The 21,518-nt window shown below is 37.4% G+C and overlaps 1 protein-coding gene across 1 annotated transcript in view; it reads right to left on the bottom strand.

The window, feature by feature from the left end:
• The window catches only part of TARS3 (threonyl-tRNA synthetase 3), a 65,883-nt gene that overhangs the window by 17,761 nt on the left and 26,604 nt on the right, over positions 1–21,518 (bottom strand). Inside the window, exons 11-12 of the mRNA XM_070571533.1 lie at positions 10,800–10,966; positions 8,942–9,104 (exon numbers count right to left, since the gene is read on the bottom strand). Coding sequence (XP_070427634.1) covers positions 8,942–9,104; positions 10,800–10,966 — 330 coding nt within the window. The remainder of the gene's footprint in view (positions 1–8,941; positions 9,105–10,799; positions 10,967–21,518) is intronic.

Raw genomic sequence — 21,518 nt, forward strand, 5'->3', positions numbered from 1 at the left:
AGTGCTTTCAAAGCCAGGGTAATGTCTGCACCTTTTAGCCTGAGAGCAATGGAAAACCACTGAAGAGTTTTCTAGTAGGGGACTAACACCCTCCGCTTTGTTCTTTTGAAGTATGGGAAATAGATTGGCAAGACTAGAAGAGAGGCCCATTAGGAAGCTGGTGGAGTCATTCAGGAGCGAGATGAAACAGAGAGAAGCACCTGGAATGTAGGAAATTTGATGCATTTGCAGGATATCAATCCTGTCATTCATTAGCAGATAGTAACTGCCCCACGTACTAAGCACTGTGCTGAGTGCTGGGAATTCAGGACTGAATAATATATTTAAGGAGAGTGATCAATAGGGCTTGTGATAAACTGGACATGAGGAGTGAAAAGTAAGGACACCTGGGTTCCTGGCCTGGGTGGCAGAGAGGATGTTGGTGCATCCCCAAAAGTAGGAGGAAGCAGTGTTGGGGGGGGGGGGTAGAAGAGGGGTCGATTTCGGACTTGGCAAATGTGAGGGTGCTTGCGATGGCCATGCAGCCACGTCCACCAGGCCCTGCAGGATTGAGGTCTGGAGCTCAGGAGGGAGGGCTGAGATGCAGGTGAGACTGGGGGCTGAGCTCAGAGCGTAACTGAAGCTAGAGAAAGTGCAGAGTGAGAAGAGCAGAGCTGGGGGCTGTGAGGCTGAGAGAGGGCATCTCTGAGAGGGGGAAAGGACAGCACAATTAAATGCAAACCGGATGGGGTCAGCAAAAAGAGAGACTTTTAGGAGAGAGAGCAGACAAGCAAGGATCTGTGTTCTGTCACCATGGATTAGTTTGAATTTTCTAGAATTTTTATCAGTGGAATCATCCTCTTTTTGGTCTGGCTTTTTTCACTCAGTATAATTATTTCAAGACACACCCATGCTGTTGTATGTATCAATAAATCATTCTTTCTTATTGCTGAGTAGTTTTGCATTGGATGGATATACCCCAGCTCCTTTATACATTCGCCTACTATTGGGCATTAGGGTTGTTTCTATATTTTGGGTGTTTTAAATAGAGCTGCTATGAAGATTTGTGTACAAGTTTTTGTACGGACATGTGCTTTCTTTTTCTTCGTATGGACCTGTGCCCTTTTTTGGGGGTGGGGAAGGAGTAAGATGGCTTGGTCATATTGTAGATGTGTGTCTAACTTTTTAAGAAACTGTTTTTCAAAGTGATGGTATCATTTTACATTCCCATGACCACTTCCTCCACATTCTCAACATTTATTATAGTCAGACTTTTTAATTTTAACCATTCTAACAGGCATAGAGTGGTAGCTCATTACGGTTTTAATTTTCATTTCCTTAGTGACTGATGATCTTGAATACCTTATTCATGTGCTTATTTGCCATCTGTCTATCTTCTAGGTAAAGTGAATGTTCAAATCTTTTTGCCATTTTTTGAAGTTAAACTTTTTATTTTGAGATTCACATGCAGTTGTAACCAATAATATGGTGATCCTTCTACAGTTTACTCAGTTTCCCCCAATAACACCATCGTACAAAACCACAGTACATTATCATGACCAGGATATCAACAAAGATACAAGACACAGAACAATTCCATCACCACAAGGAGACCTCATGTGGCCATTTTATAGCCACACCTACTTCTTTCTCATCCTCACCCCTCCTGGAAACCACTAATCTGTTCTCCATTTCTACGTTTTTGTCATTTCAAGAATGGAATGGAATAGAATCAACATACATAAACTTTTGGGGTTGACTTTTTTTCATGCAGCATAATTCTCTGAAGATTCATCCCAGTTGTTTTGGGTATCAACAGTTTGCTACTTTTTATTGTGGAGTATTATTGCATGATATGGATGTACCACAGTTTAACAATTCTCCCTTTGAAGGACATCTGGATTGCTTGCAGGTTTTGGCTATTAGTAATAAAGCTGCTATGAACACTCATGTACATATTTTTGTGTGAAGATAACTTTTCATATCTCTGGGATAAATGCGTAGGAGTGCAACTGCTGGGTCATACAGTAGTTGCATGTTTAGTTTAAGAAACTGCCAAACTGTTTTCCAGTGTGGCTGCATCACTGCTGTACCCAACAGCAATGATGAATGATAGCAGTTTCTCCACATACTTGCCAGCATTTGGTGGTGTCATTATTTTTTTAGTCATTCTGACAGGTATACAGTACTTCCCTAATAGATAATGATATTAACTCTTTTTATATGCTTATTTGCCATCTATATACCTTCTTTGGAAAATGTCTGCTCATGTTTTTTGTCCATTTTCGAAATGTATTTTTTATTATTGTTGAGTGTTGAGAATTCTTTATATATTTTAGATACTAGTTCTTTCTCAGATATATAGTTTGCAAATATTTTCTTCCAGTCTGTAGCTTATCTTTCATCCTTTTAATAGAGTCTTTCAAAGAGCAAAGGTTTTAAGATTTATGAAGTCCAATTTATCAATTTTTCCTTTTAGGATTGTGCTTTTGATGTCAAGTCTAAGAACTATTTGTCTAGCATTAGACCCTAAACATTGTCTTGTATGTTGTTTTTTTACAGTTTCATAAGTTTTACATCTTATATTTAAGTCCACTGTATTAGTCTCAGTTCTGCAGAGAAACAGAACCTACGTGTGTGTGTAAAGAGATTTATTACAAGGAATTGGCTCACGTGGTAATGGAGGCTAAATCCCAAGATCTGCCCCCAGCAAGCAGGGGAGCCAGGAAAGCCAGGGGTGTGAGCTCCAGCCCAAGGCCGCAGCAGGAGAAGACTGCTGTTCCAGCGCGAAGACACTCAGGCCTTTTCATTCAGGCCTTCAGTGGGCTGGATGAAGCCCACCACATTAGGGAGGATAATCCGCTTTATGCAGTCTATGGATTCAAGCGTCAATCTCACAGAGATTATAAAACTATCAATTATAAGTTAATCTCATAGAAACACCCTTATAGACACACCCAGAATAATGTGTAACCAATTATCTGGACACCCCATGGCCTAGTCAAACTGACATACAAAATGTTAATTTTTGTGTCCACATATTTGTGTCCATCATATCCACAATCCATTTTTAGTTAATTTTTATATAGGTTTGAAGTGTAGGTTGAAGTTTTTTATTTTTTGGCCCATGGATTTCCAATTGCTCCAGCACCATTTATTGAAAGGCTATCCTTCCTCCATTGAATTGTTTTTGCACCTTTGTCAAAAATAACTTTGCTATACTGTGTGAGCCTATTTCTGGATTCTCCATTCTGTTCCACTGGTCTATGTTTCTACTCCTCTGCCAAACTCACACAGTCTTGACTATTGTAGCTGTGTAAGTCTTGAAATGAAGTAGACTGCTTCTACCACTTACTATTCCTTTTCAAAAACTATTCTAGTCTTTGCTTTCCCATGAAAATTTTGGAATAATCTTGTCTACATCTACAAAAAAACTTTTGCTGGGATTTTGACCAGAAACTGCATTAAACCTCTATGTCAATCTAGGGAGAAATGACATCTTTACTACACAGAGTCTTCCAATCTGTGAACACAGAATGTCTGTTTATTTTGAACTTCTTTGATTTCTTTCCTCAGCATTTTGAAGCTTTTAGCATACAAGACTTTGGTATATTTTGTTAGATTTCCCTTAAATGTTTCTTTCTTGAGTGATTACAAATGACATTGTAGTTTTAATTTCAGCATTCACATGATTATTGCTAGTATAAGGAAATACAGTTGATATTCACAGGCAGACCTTATGTTCTGAGACCTTGTGGAACTCACTTATTAGTTTTAGCAGGTTTATTTCTTGAGATTTTCTATGTAGACAATCATGTCATTTTTAATAGGAATAGTTTAATCCTTCTTTTCTAATCTGTATGCCTTTTATTTCCTTTTCTTGCCTTTTTGCACTGGTTAGAACTTCCAGTACTATGTTGAATAAGAGGGACAGGAGCAGACACCCTTGCCTTGTTCCCAATTTAGGGGGAAAGCATTCAGTATTTCACCATTAAGTACAATGTTATCTCTGGCTCTTTTGTAGATGCTCTTTCTCAAGTTGAGGAAGTTCGCCTCTATAGTTTTCCAACTGTTTTTATTATGAATGAGTGTTGAATTTTGTCAAATTATTTTTCTGCATCAACTGATATCATCATGTGATTTTTCTTCTTTAACCTGTTAATATGGTGGATTACACTAGCAGATTTTTGAATACTGAATCAGCCTTGCATTCCTGAAGGCTAAACCTACATCGCTAATGATGGATAATTCTTTTTATATATTGTTGAATTCTATTTGATAATATTCTGTTAAGGTTTTTTGCATCTGTATTTCTGTGAGATACTGGTCTGTAGTTTTCTTTTTTTGTTCTATCTTTGTCTAGTTCTGGTATCAGGTAATACTAGCTTCATAAAATGAACTAGGAAGTATTCCTTCCTCTTCTGTTTTCAGAGTAGACTATATAGAATTAGTGTTAATTCTTTAAATGTCTGATAGAATTCTCCAGTGAAACCATTTGAACCTGGACATCTCTTCTTTGGAGATTTTAAAATTACAATTCAATTTCCTTTATAGTGATAGTGTTCTTCAAATGATCTATTTCCTGTTGGGTGACCTACAGTAGTCTGTGCTTTTCAAGGAATTAGTCCATTTCATATAAGTTGTTAAATTTTTAATGTGTGTAGAGTTGTTTACTATATTCCCTTATTATGCTTTTTATTTTTTCAGGGTCTGTAGTGATATCTTCTATTAATTCCTGATATTGGTAATTTGTGTCTTCTCAATATTTTTCTTTGTCAGTCTTGATAGACATTTGTAAATTTTATTAACCTTTTCAAAAAGCCAGTTTTTTGTCTCATTCATTTTTTCTATTGTTTTTCTGTTTTCAATTTCATTGATTTCTGCTGCAATCTTTATTGTTTCCTTCCTTCTTATTGTTTTGGACTTGTCCCTTCTTTTTTCTAGATCTTGAGGAGGGAGCTTAGATTACTGATTTGGGACTTTTCCTCTTTTATAATATACACATTTAATGCTATATAGTTACCTTTTAGTACTGCTTTTGCTCTGTAGCATAAATTTTTATATGTTGTATTTTCATTTTCACTCTGGTCAATGTATTTTTTTCATTTCTCTTGAGATTTCCTCTTGAACCCACAGATAATTTAGAAGTGTGTTTTCAGTTTCCAAGTGTTCAGATACTTTGCTGTTATCTTTCTTTTATTGATTTCTAGTTTAATTCCACTGTGGTCAGAAAAAAACAATTTGTATGATTTTAATTTTTTAAAATTTGGTTAAGGTTTGTTTTATGGCCCAGGATATGGTCCATGTTGGTATATATGTTTTGCATGCATTTGAACAGAATGTGTATTTTGCTGTTATTGGGTGGAGTGCTTTATAAATGACAAATGAGATTCTGTTGATTCTGTTTATTTCTCTTTTCAGTTCTATAATTGTGGATTATAATATTTCGTGGATTCAAATATTTTGCAGCTCTGTTGTACGGCTTTTATACAGTTAGGATTGCTATATCTCCATGATGGATTAACTCTCATCATTATGTAATATCCCTCTCAGTCTTTGGTAATTTTCTCTGAAGTCTACTTTATCTGATATGAATATAGCAGCTCTTGCTTTCTTTTGATTAATGTTTTCATAATATCTTTTTCTCCATCCTTTTACTTTCAACCTATTATGTTATACCTGAAGTATGTTTCTGGTAGACAGCACATAGTTGCGACATATTTTTTAATCACTCTGCCAATCACTATCTTTTAACTGGTTTATTTACACCATTTACATTTAATATAATATGTTAGGACTTAAGTTTCCCTTTTTTCTTGTTATTATTTACTTCTTGTACTCTCTTGTTATGCATTCCTCTATTTTCTTTTTCCTGCCTTTCTATGGGTTAATTTAACATTTTTTTAGAATTTCTCTTTGACTTCTCTTTTTTTTTCTTTAGTGTATCTCTGTGTATGGCTTTTTTTAGTGTTTTTCCTAGGTATTACATAACTTACCACAGTACACTGATGTCATCATTTTACTAGTACAAGTGCAGAAATTACTTCCCTTTACTCTCCTCCATTTATAGTATAATTTTCTTAAATATTTTCTCTACATATGTTTAGAACCATATCAGTAATATAATTTTTGATTCCACTACTAAACAAAATTCAGAAAACTCAAAAGGAAGAGGAAAATGTACTATATTTACCCATTTTACTTTTACAATTGTTCTATCTTCCTTTCTAATGTTTGAAGATTCCTTCTGTCATTTCCTTTCTGCTTAAAGGAATTCCCACAGCCATTCTTTTAAGGTAAGTCCAATGTCTTGATTTTCCCTTCATCCTTGAAGGGTAGTTTTTCTGGATAGAGAATTCTGAGTCAACAGTTCTTTCGGCATTTGAAAAATGTGCCACTTCCTTCTGGCCTCCCTAGTTTTTGATGAGAAATCTGCTGTCATTCAAATTTTTTTTCTTAAAGGTAATGTGTCATTTCTCTCACTGCTTTCAAGTTTTTCTCTTTGTCTTTAGTTTCAGAAATTTCATCATGATGTGTCTTAGTGTGGATTTTTTTTTATTTATCCTGGTTGGAGTTTTCTCAGTTTCTTGAATCTGTATGTTTATGTCTTTTGCCAAATCTGGCAAGTTTTCAGCCATTAAGTCTTTGAGTACTTTTTCACCTCCACCCTTATTTTCCTCTTCTTCCATAACTCTGGTGACATGAATATTAGATATTCTGTTATAGTTCCACTGGTCTCTGAGATTCTGTTCATTCTTCTTTCAGTCTCTTTTCTTTCTGTTTTTCAAACTAGGTCATTTCTATTGTTACCTTCAAGTTCACTGATTCTTTTCTCTGTCTCCTCCATTCTGCTCATGAATCCATCCACTGAGCATTTTATTTCAGTTCTTAAATTTCCATTTGGTTCTTCTTTATGTCTTCTGTTTCTTTCCTGAGATTTCCTATTTCTTTGCTGAGGCTATTTTTTCATTTGTTTCAAGTGTGTTTGTAACTGCTAAAGTCATTTTTATGATGCCTTCTTTAAAATTTTAGTCAGATAATTCTAATATCCCTGTCACCTCCACATTAGAGTTCTAGATTGTCCTTTTTCATTCTAGTTGAGATTTTCCTAGTTCTTGAAAAGATAAATGATTTTTGATTTCTGAAATCTGGACATTTTGGGCATTATGCTATAAGACTTTGGATTTTATTTAAACTTTCTGTTTTAGCTATCATCCACTGACTCTGCTCCAATAGAGAGAGGACAATACTGCCTGGTTACTGAAAGCTTGGAGTTGATGCCTAGGTTTCCCACTGGGGACCCGTGATGGAGGCAAGGGTTCCTCATTACTGCTGGGTGTCAATGGGAGTTCTGGCTCCCCACTAGGATTCCCCTGATAATGCTTTGGCTGGGAGAGGTAGGAGTATCTTGTTACTGCTCCTCACATGGCCTTTACTGACCACATAGGGTGCATGGCCTCTTTACTGTGGGGTGGTGGTAAAAGTCTTGTGTCTCCACTGGATCTCCTCTGACGCTACTCAAGCAGGAAGTGGGAGAGGCACCTTGTGACTGCCAGGTGAGAGTGGAACTCCAGGCTCCCACATGGTCTCCATTGACACTACAGGATAGGGGTGAGGATAGGGGTCCTTGTTAATTCTTAGCAGGAATGTGCAGAATTGGTATTACTTCTTTTTTAAATGTTTGGTAGAATTCGCCAGTGACTCCATCTGGGCCTGGAGTTTTCTTTGTGGGAAGGTTGTTAACTGCCAATTCAATTTCTTTAATAAACATAGGGCTACTCAGGTTATCTATTTCTTCTTGAATGAAGTTTGGTAGTTTGTGTCTTTCAAAAAATTTGCCCATTTCATCTAAGCTGTCAAATTTACTGGCATAAAGTTGTTTATAATGGTGCCTTATTATCTTTTTAATATCTACAGAATCTGTAGTAATGTCACTTCTCCTGTTCCTAATATTTTTAATTCATGTCTTCTCTTTTTTCTCTAATCAGTCTGACTAAAGGTCTATGAGTTTTATTGATGTTCTCAGAGAACCAGCCTTGGTTTTTACTGATATTTTGTATTGTTTTTCTTTTTTCTATTTCATTGATTTCTGCTCTATTATTTTCTTTCTTCTGCTTACTTCTGATGTAATTTGCTCTTCTTTTTCTAGTTTATTAATTGGAAGCTGAGGTTACTGATTTGAAACCATCTTTCTTTTCCAATTTAGTGCTATAAATGTTCCACCTAAGTGCCATTTTAATGGCAACTCACAAATTTTGATGTGTTGTGTTTCCTTTTCATTTCATTTGTTATATAATATTTTCTAATTTCCTTTTGTTTCTTCTTTGACACATGGGTTATTCAGCAAGTGTGTTGTTTAACTTCCAAATGTTTGGGAATTTTCTAGATAGCTTTTTGTTATTGACACCTACTTTAATTCCATTGTGGTCAGAGAACATACTTTGTATGAATCAAATCCCTTTAAATTTATTGAGACATTTTATGACCCAGAATATGGTCTATCTTGGTAAATGTTCTGTGTGCACTTTCAAAGAATGTGTACTCTGCTACTACTGTTGGGAGTATTCTATAAATGTCAATTAGGTCAAACAGTTTGATAGTGGCCCTTTGCATGACAATTTGAATTTGAATTAACATGAAAACTTGAAAAAGTAAACTTTAACTTCTAGGCAATAGTGAAAAACAAAAACATCCAAAATTCTAACAAATCCCTTAAAACATTCCACTTAACATATTTAAATTATTATAATTGGAGGAAACTTAAAAGAAAAAAATAATAAATTTCATGTCAAGAGATTACTGATCTATGACCCAAATTAGAGAGAATCACAAAATGTTAGAGCTGAATGAGACCTTAGAGACTAGACCAGACATCTTATTTCACAGTGACTCTGAAAGACAAGAGATGTGTCCAAGGCAACACACTGAATTTGTGCTGACCACGCTTCACCCTGTATCATACCTGCTCCACTGTGCAGAAGATGTGAGCATCATCCTGCTGGAAGCGTCTAACTCGGGTCAAGCCACTTAAAGTTCCCGACAGTTCATTTCTATGAAGAACTCCAAAATCAGCAAATCTAATAGGCATTTCCCTCCAAGATCGTGGACGATGGGCAAACATTAGACTAGAAAAGATGCAGTAACACATAACTTTTACTCAGCATAGAGAAAATTAAGTAATTATCTAAATATTAGTAAATTTCAATTAAGTCTCAAGATTTGTAAACACTTTGTTCTGGTTCTTAGATCACCAGTTTAAAAAAAATTTCTTCACCTATGAATTATTGAACCTTGAACTTACAGCACTGTAGTGATCTGAGAAAGAACTCTGTCTATTATCTCTTCCAGAAATGCTGTTCCTGATTCTCATTCACCAAGTGAATTTCCACTTACTGTTTACAATTCATTTCAAAGGCTACTTCTTAAGTCAAGTCCTCCTGGACGCTTCCCTAGACAGGGCTAGGGTAGTCTTTCCTTAGGTCCAAGAATACCTGGAACATGCCACTATCTTGACACTAGTCTTACTTTTTTATAACTGACTACCTATATATCTGTTCCTGCCCCACTCCTCTTTTGAGCTCCATGATGAAATGGACTGTGTCTTAATCACCTCTGTATTTCTAGCACAAGGCATTGTAAGCATTAACTAATATTCTCTGTTGAATGAAAGACCTCTTCTGCAGAAAGCACTCCTGGCTCCCATAGCCCATCAGCACTGAGCCACTGTGGTCCTGCTTCCTTATTCTGAGGCATGAAGACACAAAATTACATTCTCTACTTTCATTCAGGCTTTCTTATCATTATAGTTGAAATCACAGGCTACAGCCTCAAATGACACCTAATGGGAAACTAAGTTAAGAGGTTGTTAACACAACTGTTTTAGAGAATGCAAAGCACTAGGTTAGCCTCCACCTTCTGTTTAAAAAGAGAAGTTACAGAATATTTATATATCAGTTTTTATAAAATTAAATGTAAACATATACTTTTTACATGCTGTCATCATGAAGTTGGACTTCTTTCAGTCTTTACTGCAAAGGGCAAAGAGCTTTCTTCAATGTTCAGAGGTTTGTTTTAGTAATTACCTTCTAAGGTCAATTTACTTGAAACTACGTATGTTGACGATACAAAACTACAATAGTTGGAAAATGTTTTGTGGAGAATTGTGTCTGTTCACTTCTAGTTGTCAAATCTACTTGTCTTACAAGGCTAAATTTGCATACCATGTAACTTTATGATAATTAAATTTTTTCATAGAATATAAGACAGCATTGATTCTAAGATGTACCATTATTTTCTGTATCACTAAGAAAGAAAATAACCCATTAATTAAATTATGACATAATGCTACGATGCTATGAATTATAAGATGCATCCCAATTTCAGGGATGTTGATATACGGGAGGAAGCCATATCTTGGAATCAATTAAATCCAGTAACCCATTGATTATGATTTCACTCATAATAGACCCAAACAGCATATAAGAACTAAATGTTCTGTAAACATGTATATTTGAAGTATATTACTGTTAGGAAGACAAACATTATAATAATTTATAAAGTTGATACATAACATTATCCTCTGAGAAGAACAAAATACTAAATGGTTTCCAGCTAAAATTCCACACCTGCCAAAAAGCAAACATATTTTAAAAAGTGAACTCACTTCCAGAATGAAATAGCTTGGTAAAGATGATAATAGCCACCAATCTTCAGATAAAGGAATTACTTAACTCCAAAAAGTAAAATAACATTAAAAGCTAATTTTAATGAAGTGTGCTATGAGCTCTTCTGCAAAGATCTGCTTCACTCTGAATACTCACCAGTGCCCTGGACAATTCATGGGTTTAAGGGCAAAAGTGTCCTTTTCAATATCAAAGGTAAACATGTTCTCACTGTAATGCTGCCAGTGGCCCGAGGCTTCCCAGAGTTTACTGTTGTACATATTGGGAGAGAGCACTTCTGTGAAGTTACGTTGGTGATATTCCTCCTGTAGGATAAATGCATTTAAAGTTAAAATCTGCTATGACAGATTACAATTCCATGCAAAGTAACACTGTCAACAAATATTTTTTAACTCGAGATTATGCCATATTAATTTGTGGTTAATGTGCTTTCTGGATCATGAAAGAAAGATTAATGTATGCTCAGTATAATTTTCACATTAGGTACATTTATTTTATAGTATACAATAGCATATAGTATATAATGTTTTAATTCTTTGAAAATTAGTAATTGAAATACCATATATTAAACTTCCTGTAACTATAAACTCCAAAATCCTTCTACATTCTAGATAAACAGTAGGTTTTCTCTATTACTCAAAAAGGTAGAATAATTTTATAGCTCAATAAGCTTGAATGCCATGTTGCATGTTAACTTACAGTTTTGATCAATTTAGTTTTAAATAGAAATAAAGTTGGGAATTTTAACTTATAACACCTAGTGGTTGATATCAAGTCATTACTGGCTTCTCTCCCTCCTTACTTGTAAACAGCTTCCCTAATTCAGTCACTGGGGGTGGGAAACAAGAGTTTTGATTTCAAGCAAAGTTCCTATTTTATTTAAACATTGTTCTTGTTTTTTTTCCTTCAAGATATCAATCTGGTGATCTTTGTTGGGTGTTCCTCAGATTTTCAACATTTGTTAATCACTTAATGGACATCTGGCACAAATCTAGACCACCATATTTTAGCTACGTAAAAAAAAATGACAATTAAAAATATATAAAATAGAATATTTTTAAATCACTAACAACAACAAGTTTGTATCACTGACAGGGATATTAATCGTTCCTCTTTGGCAGACCACCTTTTCAGTCTAATTGTGGATAGCCTGAGTCTCAGCCATCCACCAAGCTGCTTTACCTATCCTCTGTTTTCATTAAGTTGGAAAATTTTAACAAAATTATAGATCAGTACAAACAGCAGTAATTATTTAGTGGCTAAGTCAGATGGCTCCATATATCCAGATTAAACAAGGTCCCAGAGATTAAAGGGGTTTTTGTGAGTTTGTTTCTTTTTACTGAGGCTACTTTCAATGCTTAGCTCAGGAGACAATGATCAATGGATTCTTAATCCACTCTGGATACCATCATGTTAGGAATTTATGTTTTGTTGAGGTGTTTGGAAATGATTTTAAACTATGCCCTGTGAGGGAAAGTGTCATAATGTCTACAACTTATCTTGTGTGGTTTAGCAAAAAACTACTACTACATTTATATATAAAATATGTACACATATATAATATGTATACTGTCCTATCTCTATATATTATAATATTCATATATAATAAATATATACTGTTCGGTCTCTTTTACCCACACACGTGAAAGAGAGAGATAAACCAAACTGGCAAAATGTTAACTGATAAATCTAGATGAAAGATATACGGATGTTGACTGTACTGCACTTTAACTTATCTGTAGGTTTGAACTTTTCAAAAGAAAATGTTGGGGAAAAAATATGTCTGATGCCATGTTGTCAATTTCTTTCTCTAAAGAGTAAAGAAAATCAAGTTCTTGGAAGAGTAAAGTCATGGTGATGGAACAGTTCACAGCTCAGTCTGGTCTCCTGAAGAAATCCCGAAAGCTTATTCTGAAGATTAAAAATCATATTTCATCCCTGAAGGTACAGTTTCAGGCTATTGAAGGTACTGACTCTCCTGCGCCTGGTGATGTGGTTGCCTGGAAACACCTAAATAGCACCTAAATATCAGAGAAATGCTTTTAAGTAATTTTTCACTATAAAAACTAAAGCAATTCCAGTTTAACAGCTGCTTTCCAAAACCACACTAAAATAACAGAGTTTTTATAAAAGCATAAATCTACAAGGTCAAAGAGAAAAGGAAAGGAAACGAACGCTATATACCTGAGAATCTGGAAAGCAGATGCACAATTGCCTCAGCAGACCTGAGAAAACGAAAACTAAATGGGAGAACCCCAGAAGCGAGACTACTTTAGCTGTATATAAATTTCTAGGCTTCACATTTTTAAGGCATTGTTTGTGTCTTCTGTTCTTATGTCTATAGCTTTTTCTCTCTGGAAATTTTTAGGATCTTTTCTTTATCCCTAAAGCTTTGGAATCTCTCAGTAATGTGCCTTGGTGCCCAAGGAAAGAATGTTTTCACCAAAAATCCCGGAACACTTCTGCTGGGAGCTGAGACTGTCCCTTGTTCATTGAACTAACAGGCAGAGAATCACTTATTCTTCTGGCCAGGATTATGGAGCCCAGTTACTAGGGGAGATTGTGTTGCTGTTAAACAGCAGAGTAAGGAGGACTATTGGAATCAGTGAGGAGCCTTAAGTATTTCCACATCCAACAATGATTGGGGAACCCTAGCAAACCAATAAAGACAGGATCACTAAGAATTTGGATCCTTGGGAAGAAGATTTGGGTCATCCACCATTATGGGTTGCATTGTGTCCCCCCAAAAAGATATGTTGAAATCCTAACCCCTAGGACCTCAGAATATGGTCTTATTTGGAAATAGGGTCTTTCCAGATAATCGAGTAAAAATGAAGTCATTATGGTGGGCCTTACTACAATATGACTGGTGTCCTTATAAAAAGGGGAAATTTGGATGAGACAAACACATGTAGAGGGAAGACAATGTGAAGACACAGGGAGAACACGATGTGAAGACAAGGACTGGAGTGATGCAACAACAAGCCAAGGAACACCAACGATACTGCCAAACCACCACCAGCTAGGAAGGGGCAAGGAAGGATCCCCCACAGGTTTCAGAGGGAGCACAGCTCTGCCAACACCTTACTTTCACATGTCTGGCCTCCAGAACTGCAAGGCAATACGTTATGGTGCTTTGTTAGGCCCCCTAACAAAGGTGACGCTAATACACCCACCAAGCAAAACATTCTGTCCATCTGAGGTGCTGGGAGGACAAGGGGAAGATGAAGTGGGTGGTGGAAGAAGGAAACTCTGCTTTATCAACTTAGGCCTCCAGAGGCTGAGGCTGGAACCATTACATTTAAATATTTCTTTTCCCTGCATATTCACATGAAGAGCACTGATGGTGGCTAATATCACAATTTAGATTTTAGGTGAAACTGAACTGACGTCACCACATGATGATACATTGGCTTATGGGACTTTGTGTGAGGAAACAAATGTCTTCATCCAAGCAAAGGACAAAAATGGATGCTGAGTAGCAAAAGGGATGGGCCGTGCTGGTTATTCTCCATTTGCTACCCGCTGTCCCACACCATAGTGATCCATTTTCCTCCCTTCTATGGCCTGCTTTGTGTCCCCAAAGGCTGACTTCCATGGACTCCATCACCAGGCTTACTTGCCTTCTGACTTCTGGTCGGGTTTGACCAATGCGAGGTTCTAAAAGGATTCGAGGGTGAGAGAAGAGAGATGTCAGGGTATTTATTCCCCCTTTCCCCACTCCTTCCTTGCCTTGGGTTTATTCTGTCTCTGACTGTGCTCTCCAGTTACAGCTTCTGTTGAGTGGCCTCTCTTCCATGGCTTCAAGTTCTCTCTAGGTTTCAGTAACACTACTCTTCTCCTCACCTCTTCAGGCCTAGGGGTGGGGGTAAAGGGGTCCTGCTGTTGGTAATCCCTGCTGTTGGTAATCCCTGCTGTTGGTAATCCCTGCTCTACCATGTCTTGTTGTTACCTCAGCTGGACCCACACCTCCGTAAATATTTCCTTCACTAGACTGTCTTCAGTTAAACCCTTTGAATGCACCTGTCAGGACTCTCTCTGCACAGCAGGTAAATGTTTTGATATCTCACATGTCTGTAAAGACAAGTTTGATTTGGAAATCCACTGAATCCAAGGTTGTGGGAACAGGAAGCAAAAATTCTCCATGAGTTATTAGTATAAAAACAACAGAAGCAGGGGCTGGCCCCATGGCCGAGTGGTTAAGTTCGCGCGCTCCGCTGCAGGTGGCCCAGTGTTTCGTTAGTTCAAATCCTGGGCGCGGACATGGCACTGCTCATCAAACCACGCTGAGGCAGCGTCCCACATGCCACAACTAGAAGGACCCACAACGAAGAATACACAACTATGTACCGGGGGGCTCTGGGGAGAAAAAGGAAAAAATAAAATCTTTAAAAAATAAAAAAAATAAAAAAAAATAAAAATAAAAATAAAAACAACAGAAGCAATTGCCCTCTCCACTCCATACTTCCAGACGTGCATCCATGGATCAGGCAGACTCCACGAAACCAGCAAACTCAAAAGGTGTGACCGAGAAGAGTTTTACAAAAGGAACCTTCATACATTGCCAGTGGAAATGCAAGACAAGAGTCCCTTTGGAAAACAGTTTGGCAATTGCTTATAAAGATAAACATAAATGTACCACATGACCCTGAAATCACCCTCCTACATATTTACCCAAGTAAAATGAAAACCTATATTCATATAAAAACCTGTACATAAATGTTTATAGCAGCTTTATTCTTAATTTCCTAGAACTGGAAACAACTCAAATATCCCTCAGCTGGGGAATGGATAAACAATCTGTGTAATGTCCATACAATGGAACACTGCTCAGCAATGAAAGGAGCCAATCATTGATACACTCCACTTAGGTGGATCTCAAGGGTGTTATGCTGAGGAGAAGAAACTAGTCTCAAATGTTACATACAGTTATGATTCTATTTATATGCCAAAATTTTAGGAATGGAAAACAAATCAGTGGTTACCTAGGATCAAGAAGAAGAGGGTTTGACTCTAAAGGCGGGTAGCATGAGGAAATTTTCTGGGGTAAAGAAATTGTTCTGTATCTTAAGTGTTGTGGTGATAACACAATTCTGCACATTTGTAAAAAGTGTGAATTTCACCATATGAAATTTTAGAACCAAAACAATTTTAAAGGAGGAATGAAAGACAAAGAAAGAACCCGTTGACAGACATATTCCAGAAAACAGGAGAAAAGAATTTCAAGGAGAGTAACAAAAAGACTCTATACTTATTCGCTATTAGTTTTTCATACAGTCAGCAACCAATCTACATCCAAAAGCTCACTCACCATAACTTAAATATAAGTGGAGGTCATCTCAGTTCACAGTCAAAAACTCACAAACTTTGAAATTTCTCTCTCAGTGGGAACAACATGCCCTCCTGCATGACCTTCCACAGAAAGGCGGCAGTTCTATTTCTGAGAAAAATAGCCCTATATAGCAGACTGCTTCTGCAGAGGCCACTGTGCTCAGTACCATGTATCCCCACCACTCTGGCCACAACTGACTGGACCAGGACCTGATGCCAAGCCAAAGGCTGCTGATACTGGATGGCCAATGGCCCCTGAAGTGACCTGGTGTGACTGAGAATCTGCCCCACTTGTACACCCTCTACTGGGTGGTGATTAACAGAACTGACTGGATCATCTCTCGGAGAAGGACTGTGAGGCACAGGGAGGGGGTACAGGAAAAAAGACACAGGTGGTCGGACTGAACAACAGAAATAAGGCCCAACAATATTCTCTTTTTTCCAGAAACACTCTTTCAATATAGAAAAAGACATCCAGGAAATAAAAGGATGGCAAAAGATCTATCATGCAAACCCTAACACAAGAAACCTGTTTTGCGTAAGTTAATATCAAAGTTGGCTTTTAAAACATTAGCTTTATTACAAAGGTCAAATACTGTGTGATTCCACTTATATGAGATGTCTAGAATAGTCAAATTCACGGAGACAGAACACAGAATGGCAATTACTAGAGGCTGGGGGAGGCAGGAATGGGGAATTACTCTTCAGTGGGTACAGAGATTCATTTGGGATGATGAAAAGGTTCTGGAGAGTTTCAGTTCTGCAAGATGAAAGGAGTTCTGGAGATGATGGCGGTGATGAATGTACTTAACGCAACTAAACTATATGGTTAAAATGGTAAATTTTATATTATGTATATTTTACCACCAAAAAAAATAGTTTTATTGAGGTATAATCTGTATGCAATAAAATTCACCGATTTTAAGTGCACAATTGAATGACTTTTGACAGAGGTACGCAGTCATGTAACCTCCACCAGAATCAAGACATAGAATACTCCTATCATGCCAGAAGGTTCCCTCCTGACCTTTGGTAGGCAATCCCCTCTCCCCACCCCCAGGACACCTGATCATCTTTCTATCACTGTAGTTTTGCCATGTCTAAAATTTCATATAGCAGAATCATACCATATACAGTTTCTGACTGACTTCTTTGGCTCAGCGTAAGGCTTTTGAGATTCATCCTTCTTGTGTATGTATCGATACTTCATTCCTTTTTATTGCTGAGTAGTACTCCATTGCATGGACATACCACATGATGTTTATCCCTTCACAAGCTGATGAGCATTTGGGTTGCTTCTAGTTTTGTACTATTATAAATAAAGCTCCTATGAACATTCCAATACAAGTCTCTGTATGGACATATGTCTTTATTTCCCTTGGGTAAACAAGTAGAAGTGGTATTGATGGGTCTCAAGGAAAGTATATGTTTAACTTTAAGAAATTGCCAAACCACTTTACAAGGTAACTATACCATTTTGCATTCTCACCAGCAACAAAAGCTACAATTGCTCTGCATTCTCACCAACCTCTGGTATTTTCAGTCTTTCTTGTAGCAAGGTTGGGGGACATTCTTTTGGGTGTGTAATTGTACCTCACTGCAGCTTTAATTTTATTTCTTTGATGACTAACAATGTTGAGCATCTTTTTATGTGTTTTTCTGCCATTTCCATAAAAAAACAAAATATCTAGGAACAAACGTGATGAAAGATGTGTAAGACCTCTAAAATACAAACTGCAAAATATTGCTGAGGGAAAATAAAGATCTAAATGAATTGATAAAATTTCCATATTCACAGGTTGGAAAACTCAATATTGTTAAGGTGTTAATCTATAGATTGAATGTAATTCCAATCTAAATATCAGCAGGGTTGGGTTTTTTTAGGAAATTGACAAGCTTATTGTAAAATAATATACGGAAATACAAAGAATCTAGAATAGCCAAAATAATCCTGCAGAAGAATAAAATTAAATAATTTAAACTACAGATATGAAGACTTAAAATATAGTTACAGTAAGTTACAATAGTCAAAGCAGTGTGGTACTGATGCAAGGACAGACAACAAAGGGAACAAAAGAACAGACTAAATACCCAGAAAAAATATATATGTAGTCATATATATGATTATTTTGTTTAGGACAAAGATTCTACTACACAAAAGAGAGCACTCAAATGGCCAATAAGCATATGAAAGATTCTTAACATCACTATTCACCAGAGAAACGCAAAATAAAACCAGTATACCTACCAGAATGACAGACTGATAAAACCAAGTATTGATAAGGATGTAGAGCACTTGGAATGCTCATATGTTTTTAGAAGGAACATTAATTGGTTCAACCACTTAAAAACTGTTCAGTATCTTCTTAAACAGTTAGTCATTACTACCCTAGGACCTAGCAATTCCAATCCTAGGTGTATACCCAAGAGAAGTGAGTACTTGTGTGCACCAAAAAACATGTACGAGAATGTTCACAGCAGCTTCATATATAAGAGCTCCAAACTGGAAACAACCTAATATATACCTACAGGAGAATAAACAAACATATTTATAAAATGGAATACCACAAACAAATAGGAAAAGAAACTATTAAATACAGAACTTGGATGAATCTCAGATATTAAATTGAACAAAAGAAGCCAGAAACACAATAGCAGACACTATATGATTCCGTTTATATGAAGTGTAAGATCAGGCACAATTAATCTATGCTAACAGAAATCTCAGGGGAGAGGAGGGGAGGCAGGTACTGATTGGGAAGAGACCCGAGAGGACATTATGAGAGTTGGAAGTTTTCTATGTCTTGATTCGAGTAGTGGTTGTGTAGATGTATAATGGGTGAAAATTTACTGAGCTTCAGCTTTGTGCATTTTCATGAAGCTCACTTACACTTCAATCAGCAACTCTGGCATCAGCCTCCACCTAAACGCAGTCAAATGATGGACCCAATGCAAAAGTCACCCATGTGAGTCTAACACTCGGAACTGTGGGAGCTCAGAATTGGCCTCCCCAAAATGTGTCTCTTTGATTTGATTATTTTTAAGAACAAAAGACTCAGAAAGAAATTTTGACCTTACCCCATAACTGCCTAAAAGAATTTAAGATAGAAGGCCTGTCCCAGGAAGGAGCTATCACCATGGATAACTAGGTGTGGTAGACAGAAAGGCACCCGGCAAGGCCCATTTTATCAAAGTTCCCTCTCAGGTCCCACTGTCTGGAGACGCCCAGCAAACATTTGTTTACCATACATGTGCTTTTCCATCTCCATGTAAACTGCCTTCCTCCCCTTTAAGTCCCAAAACACTACCCCCAACATCTTCTTTTGTCTGTAGCTGAAGACAATATTTAAGGTGGTGGCTTCAGCCACTTTGGCAAGTTACTCTGATTTCCTGGGTTTCTCCCATGTATACATATCATTAAACTTTGTTTGATTTTCTCCTGTTATTCTGTCTCATGTCAATTTAATTCTTAGACCAGCCAAAAGAACTTAGAGGGTAGAGGAATATTCTTCCTCCCCTACAGAACCATGAAAGATAATAATGAAAAAATGTCAGTTTTAAGCTACTAAATCTTCGGACACTTTGTTATGCTGCAATAGACAACCAGGACAGAATTTGCACTGGATGCGGGTGCTGCTATAATGATAACCGAAAACATGTAACTTTGGCTTTGGGGCCAGGTGGTAGGCAGAAGCCAGAAGAGCCTCAAAGAGAGTATCAGCAAGGTCTTGAAGGACAGAAAGGAAAATCTTATTGGAAGTTGAAGAAAAGAGAACCCTTGTTATGTGGTGACAGACATTTGGTAACACCGTCACCAGAAGAAACATGGAAAACAGAAAGAGTAGCCAAAGAACTCATGGATTTAGCTGGGAAGATATCTAGGCAGACAGTAGAAAAGGATGACAAGAGATTTTCACATATTGAGGTATATGGGGTAACTATTTGGGTTCAAAACTGATTTGGCTTGAACTAAAGAAGCCTGACTTATGGCCTATCAAACATACGTTGTACATCTGCTTTAACCATTAAAGTAAAGAATACACTCTCTTAAGATAAGAATGCATGGGGCTGGCCTGGTGGTGTAGTGGCTAAGTTCACACACTCCACTTCGGTGGCCCAGGGTTCGCAGGTTCAGATCCCAGGTGCGGACCCTATGCACTGCTCATCAAGCCATGCTGTGGCAGCATCCCACATACAAAAAATAGAAGAAGACTGGTACAGATGTTAGCTCAGTGACAATCTTCCTCAAGCAATACTTCCCTTCCTACGCACTATTGGTAATGCCCTATTGGTAAGCTAGTATGAGTCCCTTTCCTGACATTAGGGTCATGCTGACCTGCTAATTTGCAACTAAATACATCTTTGAAACTTTGAAAACGTATCCTGAGTATGTTTAATGTATGTTTTTTGTTCTCAAAAGATGTAAGACTGTACTGAAAACCATACTTCTCTGGAATGTTTTCCAAGGCCTTCCTGGGTTATAACCCTCACTCTGGCTAAGGCAAAACTCACCTTATTTCTCTCATCTATAGAACGGTTATTAGTTATTTTGCGTCAACAAGGACAACTGACTTCTAGCTGTCTATGCTAAAATCTAAGAAGAGAGTCATAAACCAAAGAGAGTACTATAACACTTTTGAGCCAAATTTAGAGGAAATATAAAAGTGCCAGGACCTACTTGGGCGCAAAAATACAACTTCTCATCATCAGATTCTCCCAGTAGAAGGCTCACAAGATAAGAATAGCATCAGGACAAAGATAAAATCCAGGTAACAGTGAGTCGAGCGTGCCCTCGGGGTTGAGACTCAGCGTGACCTGAGTGCCCAGCAGGCCTCAGGTGTGCTTTGTAGACTTAAACTTTGCAGCTTTGTAGCCCGTACGAGTGTGCTTTGTAGGCTCTCTCAGTGAAACATTAAGGCTTTTATATTTTTAAGTATTATCTCACAGCAGCCTCACAGGCAGCCCTAGGTAGAGAAGGCTCGGTCTCAGAAAGAGATGCAAGCATGGCTTTTATCTAGGTGTTGATTATAAACGTATGTAAAAGGCCCCAAAGTTTTTAAAGGAATTGTAGTAGCTTAGATTGAAAGAGACAGAGACATCACAAAATGAAATGAGGCCTTTGGACCCCCAACCTTCTACAGAAGGAATCAGGTTAAGAACACTGAGAAAGCTACTCAGAGGTTCACATGGACCATTTCTTAGGAAAAAAGAAGGATGACTCAGAACCAGAGCCCAGAAAGAACAAAACTGAGTCCTAATCAATGTGCATTTTTTGCCCCTGTAGCAGGGAGAACTGGTACATTATCAAGATTTCTATAGATTAGTGACTACTAGTGCCTCCTACTCTCCCCCAACCCTTTTGGAATGGGAGTAGCTACTGCATCCTATTCCTCTATCATCATTTTATAACGTAGGGGAGGGAATAGTGGGGTGGCTCACGGATAACTTGTCTCTTCAGTTCACAGGTCTTATAACGGAGAGGAACTGTACTTGATGATCTGTACCTAAGGGACTGCACCTGAGGAG

This window comes from Equus przewalskii, chromosome 1 (genome assembly GCF_037783145.1).
Source record: "Equus przewalskii isolate Varuska chromosome 1, EquPr2, whole genome shotgun sequence".
Taxonomy (NCBI): Eukaryota; Metazoa; Chordata; class Mammalia; order Perissodactyla; family Equidae; genus Equus; species Equus przewalskii.